Source organism: Solanum pennellii, chromosome 5 (assembly GCF_001406875.1).
Source record: "Solanum pennellii chromosome 5, SPENNV200".
In the NCBI taxonomy this organism is placed as follows: Eukaryota; Viridiplantae; Streptophyta; class Magnoliopsida; order Solanales; family Solanaceae; genus Solanum; species Solanum pennellii.
The window spans coordinates 1-6,307 of record NC_028641.1 but is presented as its reverse complement, the minus strand read 5'-3'; the positions used below and the strand labels follow the sequence as shown (position 1 = coordinate 6,307).

Sequence of the window (6,307 nt, the reverse complement as noted above, 5' to 3'; positions counted from 1 at the left end):
TCATAGTTGGTAGGACCAATCTAAAGACCCTTTGGCAGCTGGCACCAACCCCCACCAGTCTTTGAGGTATGGTAGGCCCCATCCCACCCCAACCTAAATATCAAAATGGGGGTGCAGTTAGTTTTCTACAAAATTGAGGAAAATTTTTATTTTGTGAGAGGCACAAGTAGTGTCAGTTGTATGAGGGGCTTCTCAGCTGACATTTGTGTATGTGGGTCCCTTCAACTGACAATTTACAGTTCATTTCCTCACTTTTTCTTATTCATTTGTAATGTTTTCTTTCTAATGCATTTCTTAAAAACTTCTAATGTAATTTTAAGTGAAACGAATTTTGGGACATGCCCACAAATATCTAGTATATTTATTTTAACTCTATGTCATTTATTTTTTTAAAAAATAAAGTAATGTATTGAAAAAATTTAATTTAATTTTTTGGATGAAATTGAAGAAATCAAAGTTAGTGATATTAAAAGAATCTTAAACTTTTGTTTCTTTATTACATAAATTCACTTTTAAATTTTATATAATAACATATAGAAAGTATCTCGTTATATTTGAAAGAATTCATTATAATAATAATTAAATCTTTAACTCTTTATATAAAAAATGTTTGAAAGAATTCATTAGATTTCTTTAGGCAATGCATACATTTTTTTGGAGGATGTTGTATATCGTTTGATCAATTTTTTTATATTATCATATAATTTGTTGAAAAAAGGGGGACAAAAATAGAATATATGAAAGATATGACAAAAACAAAGGGATGAAAATTGGCTTATTGATTTAATTTCAACATTTGAAAAAATTAATTTAATTTCTATTAATAAAATATTTTTTTAAAAACCAAATTACAAACAGACCTATAAAAATATTAAATTCAAGCTTTTGACGAAATAAAATACTTAGTAAAAGTTATAGTAAAGATTTTAGTGCGGTTGATTGGTTGCTTGTATTCACCTTCGACCTCCATATTACAATCCCCTCCCTATTTCCCTTTCCCGTACCTTCAATTTTTTCTTTTTTTTTTTTAAAATTAAAATAATTCAAAGGCATCTTTGAAAAGAAAAAATAAAAAATACTTTCTCCATCATTTTTTTCGTTGTCAGATTTTAACTTGATACCATCTATTAAAAATTAATGATTGATACAGTGAATTTAATATGTTACACATATTAATTGATAAAGTTTTAAATATAATTACTTAGTATATTTTTCAAAGACATAAACTCAATATTAATTAATATGAGAAACTTTCTTGATTTGTTAAAAATGATAAATAAAAATTAATATGAAAAACTTTCTTGATTTATTAAAAATGATGATAAAAAAATTAAATTAAAAAAAAAAGGAGTATAAAATTAAAAAAGATAAGGATTTCTGAATAGTTGAAAGAAAGAGAAAGGTTTTAGTCTATTTTTCAAAAGTGAAACTTATAGTCCACTTGGCAAAATATGAGAGGACCTCACATAAGTATCGTCTGCCACATAATACTTGTGCCTCAGACAAAATAATTTTTTTCAAAATTGAGGCTTGGATTGGTCACTTTTGTTATGACATTGTTGATGGTGGGCAATGAGAAAATTGTGGGAAACTATCCTTCAAAGTCTTGAATTTTCCTCTTCATCTCTACAAAGCCTAAGGACCCCCACACCGTTTAGGAGGCTTTAACTTGAAAAAAAACATCTCTTGATTGCCTCCCTTCTTCTTCATAGATAAAAATTGAATCTTTTTTCTTTGTTATTTTGCACACACCCTTTTGGGGTTTAATCATTTGATGAAATTCTTGTTGTAAAGATTGTTGTTTCTGTTTTCTTGAAGAAGGGAGTTTGTTGTTGTTGTTGTTTTTAATAAAAGAAGATTACATTTTTTTTTTCATTTTGTGTTACAATTAGAGGAAGAAAAATGATAGTTAGGTGGTGGATAACAACACTGCAATTGACAGAGCTGTTTGTGAGTTCGTTGGTTCATTTGGTTTATGGGTTTTACATATTCAGCTCAGCTGTGGCTGGTGACCTTTCTCAGGCTTTAAGCGATTGTTTTTACAAGAATAGTGTGGAGGTTAGCTTGAAATCAGAGGATTCAAAAGAGAATCTAACAAGTATAAAAGATCTGCCTCCCATTGTGTTGGTTCATGGAATCTTTGGTTTTGGAAAAGGGGTATTTTCTTTTCCTCAATTTAACTCATCTTACGGTAAAAGATTCAATTTTTTTATATCTAAAATGGTGTTGGAATTGTGATGTTTTGTAGAGATTAGGTGGGCTTTCCTATTTTGCTGGTGCAGAGAAGAAGGATGATAGGGTTCTTGTGCCTGATTTGGGGTCGCTAACTAGCGTATATGATAGGTGGGTTAATGCAGCATAGCATATGTTGTTCGGATTCTTCAAAAATATCAACGGGTGTGTCTAGGATTCTCCAAAACTAGTTTATTTTTGGAGAATTCAGGTATGGGTGCAGCATTGAAAGTGAAGAATATGTGTAACTTAGGATGTAACCTGAAATGCTTGTTATTCTTCTTTTTGGCATGTTGTTCTTGTTAGTGTGCAGAATTTGATGGAATTTAGGTTTCAGGGCCCGTGAGTTGTTTTATTATTTGAAAGGAGGGCAGGTTGACTATGGGGAAGAACACAGTAAAGCTTGTGGACATTCCCAATTTGGAAGAATTTATGAACAAGGTTGAACTTTTTGGCTTCTCTCCTTAGTTTCAATTCTATGTTGCTCGGACTCTCTAAATATGTTGTCACACCCGTCGGATCCTTCAAAACTTTTAAATAATCCGACACGACATTTTTGAAGACTGAGCAATGTAGAGGTTCGTTGCAGTTCAATGTTTTGTGAATGGTTAATTTATTCTTTTCTAGTGTCTATTTAAGCAGGGCATTATCCAGAATGGGATGAACATCACCCTGTTCATTTTGTTGGGCATTCGGCTGGAGCACAGGTTGTTCGAGTTTTGCAACAAATGCTAGCTGATAAGGTTAGTCTTCTTATAATCAATTCATGGATTTTGATAAGTTGGAAGAAGTTCTGTGTTAATTTTAAGCTTATTGTGATTGTAGGCGTTTAAGTGTTATGAGAACACTTGCGAAAACTGGGTCTTAAGCGTCACAGCATTGTCTGGAGCATTCAATGGTACTACAAGAACCTACTTTGATGGAATGAAGTAGGTTTCTGATGTCTTATTATTCTGTAGTTCAAATATATTTGATATCTTATTGTCTTATAGATAACTAGTAAGTTCTACCTTGGCTGTTTACTATATCAATATATGCTAACAACAACAAACTTAGCGTAATTCCAAAGATGAGATCTGGGGAGAGTAGAGTGTACCTTAACCTTACCTTGGTTAAGGTAGAGAGTTTGTTTTCGATAAACTCTCGTCTCAACGGAAGATGTAAAATTAAGCAGTAGCAATAAGCAGAAATAACAATAACATAGTATAATATTCAAACGATAAAGAAACAACAAGTTATTAAAATCTAAGAACACAAAAAAGCAAGAATAAAGTAATACTCCTGAATGGGAAAGAAATACACCCGACTACCTACTAACCTTATATTCTTATGCGACCTCCACACCCTTCTATTAAGGGTCATGTTCTCCGTGAGCAGACGTTGCGTCATGCACTTGAAACTTCCTTTCTTGGGGATAACCTGTGAGTCAAGCCTCGCATCCACATCTCGCTTCATGGGTTACATCACTTAAGCTATTGGTGTCATTTCCTGGATTTAGTAGTGAACTTAGAGCCTTAAATGATATTATCAGACACCACTTCAGGTGTTATTCAATGGATTCAACCTGTATTTGTCCTATCAGTATTACATAGCGATAATATAAAGGTTTTAGACTTAACTGTTTTGTTAAATCCACTTTCAATTTGTTGTACCATTCTACTTTCTTTGGTTATGAAAGCATTGCTGTCATCTATTTGTAACATTTATTTTGAAGTTATATGTTCACATTTATGATTTGTCGAAATCTTGAGTCTTTACTTAATTGACTGATTTCATTTACAGTCCTGAAGATGGGAAGTCCTTGAGGCATGTGTCTTTGCTTCAGCTTTGCCGCATTGGAGTAATAATTTATGATTGGTTTGACATTCCTTGGCTAAAGAACTATTACAACTTTGGGTTTGACCATTTCAACATATCCTTCAGAAAAATTGGAATATGGGGTCTCATTGATTGCCTCTTAGGAAATGCTGGTCCATTTGCTTCAGGGGATTGGATACTTCCAGATCTTACCCTCCAGGGGTCGATCAAGTTGAACAACCTCTTGCATACGTTTCCTAGTACGTACTACTTCAGCTATGCTACCAAGCGTACCAACAAAGTCATGGGTATAACAGTCCCTTCTGGCATACTAGGGATACATCCTCTGCTGTTCATTAGAATCTTGCAAATGAGCCTATGGCGCCATCCTCCAGATGTCCCTCCCCCATATAAGGGCTATAGGTCTGCTTTTTTGCTGCCAAATAACAATTCCTATACAAATGATACGTAATTTCATCATCTCACTGCTTTTGATTCCATCTAATTCTTGCAGGGATGAGGATTGGTGGGACAATGATGGTGCACTCAACACTATATCTATGACACATCCTCGTTTCCCAGTTGAGCACCCAAGTCAACTCGTTGTTAAAGATTCTGATTGCCAGCCTTTTCTACCTGGCATCTGGTAGGCAACGAGTCTTAATCTTCTGCTATTATATTTGCTTTCCGATGCTTGCAATTGGATATCTGCACCTTTACGTTGCTGTTTTTTCTCAAATATGTTTCTCTCTTAACCCCATCAAAAGATACGTCTTCGAAACTATGACTTTGATGTTTATTTAATCAGGAGTTCTTAGGTTCATACCAATTATCTTTGAGATATGGAAAACCTTCGACTTGCTTCGTAACAACTATTGAACATACTTGTGTATTTGTTTGACATATCGGATACTTGAGATTTCTATTGTGTGTAGTTGTTGTTGAATAAAACTACACGTATTAGCGATGCTTTAGTACTAACATTTCCTTTTACTGGAATCAGGTACTATAAGATTGTCGAAGGTGATCACATTCTTTTCATTGTGAATCGTGAAAGAGCTGGAGTTCAATTTGATTTGATCTACGACAGCATATTTGAGCGTTGCAGGAAGCATGCCTTCAGAAATAATCCGACAATGCCAAACCATATAATTTAATAGTTAGCAAAGATGTTGCTCTTACTAATGCACTACATATTCTTAAGAGAGTAGAGGTTAAAGAAAAGGGAATCTGTGATTTATAAATACTATTCTGGCGCTTCTTGCCTCTTTTATTCATCAGACAAAAAAAAAAAACTATCTTCCCTTTGAAATGTAAATCTGAATAGGCTTGCAGAGGAAAAACTATTTAGGGTCTAGGCTTGCAGAGCAGAAATGTGAATTGAGGAGACATGGCTCACTGGTCTCTTGTATTATTGAAAACATAAAGAGAGATTTTCAGAATAGTATATTAGAGAGGTTTCTGTTTTAACTATGTGGTTATCTGCAACATTTCAAACTTTTACATATTAAGCAAATGCAATCCACTCTAGATTAGGATTTGACGTTTTAGTTAATACTTGCGGTTATGCTTGTAAGTGGTTATTTTTTCTGATTGTATCATGTTAAGATTCTAGTAGTTCTAGATCTTAGGTTCAGATTATAGCGTATTAGGTTATTCTTCCCACTTGTAATATCCTTGGGGGATAAAATTACTTGGTATTTGTCGTTGGTGGGAAATTAGAAGTATCTTGTGAAATTAGTTGAGTTGTGCAAAAGTTTACTCGAACACCATAGTTAGTAAAAAAGAAAAAAAGAAAAGATTCTAGTAGTTTTATGTCACGACCCAAAATCACGAGTCGTGATGGCACCTATATTCCCAACCAATAGGTAAGCCAACCAACATATTTTAACAAACTTAACTAACAAAGAAGTGAAAAGACAACAATTTCCAAATCTCCAACACTGAGTTCTTATAAGTACAAATGCGGGAAACTGAAAAAAATACTACCCAAGAAATGGTGTCATGAGTACAAGAGCTTCTAAAATACGATGCAAGTCTGAAACTAAAAAGGCAAATCTAACATAAGGGATATCCTGTCTGAATACTGAATAACAGAATAAGTAAAAGATAGAGGGAGGTGTGGGCCACGGAACAGCCAAGCAGCTCACCACAACTCCAAGACACTCCAAACTCGGACTCAAACTGCTCCTCGAGATGTGCTCCTACTTGAAAGCGAATCTGCACCACAAAGAGTGCAACAAGTGTAGTATGAGTACGAAACCACGTGTACTCAGTA

General features: G+C 34.0%; 1 protein-coding gene across 1 annotated transcript; it reads left to right on the top strand.

The window, feature by feature from the left end:
* The first annotated feature begins 1,546 nt into the window (after positions 1–1,546).
* Positions 1,547–5,502, top strand: LOC107020968 (lipase-like). Its single transcript, XM_015221527.2, has 8 exons — positions 1,547–2,157; positions 2,249–2,343; positions 2,570–2,673; positions 2,875–2,975; positions 3,058–3,161; positions 4,015–4,452; positions 4,544–4,675; positions 5,033–5,502. The coding sequence occupies exons 1-8, from the start codon at positions 1,903–1,905 to the stop codon at positions 5,184–5,186; spliced, it is 1,383 nt and encodes a 460-aa protein (XP_015077013.1). The 5' UTR covers positions 1,547–1,902; the 3' UTR covers positions 5,187–5,502.
* Positions 5,503–6,307: the final 805 nt, after the last annotated feature.

Excerpts from the sequence above, each read along its gene's own strand:
- LOC107020968 (XM_015221527.2), top strand. The coding sequence starts at position 1,903 with ATGATAGTTAGGTGGTGGATAACAACACTGCAATTGACAGAGCTGTTT. Across the intron at positions 2,674-2,874 it reads TGGAAGAATTTATGAACAAG|GGCATTATCCAGAATGGGAT; the intron begins GTTGAACTTTTT and ends CTATTTAAGCAG. Across the intron at positions 2,976-3,057 it reads AACAAATGCTAGCTGATAAG|GCGTTTAAGTGTTATGAGAA; the intron begins GTTAGTCTTCTT and ends TTGTGATTGTAG.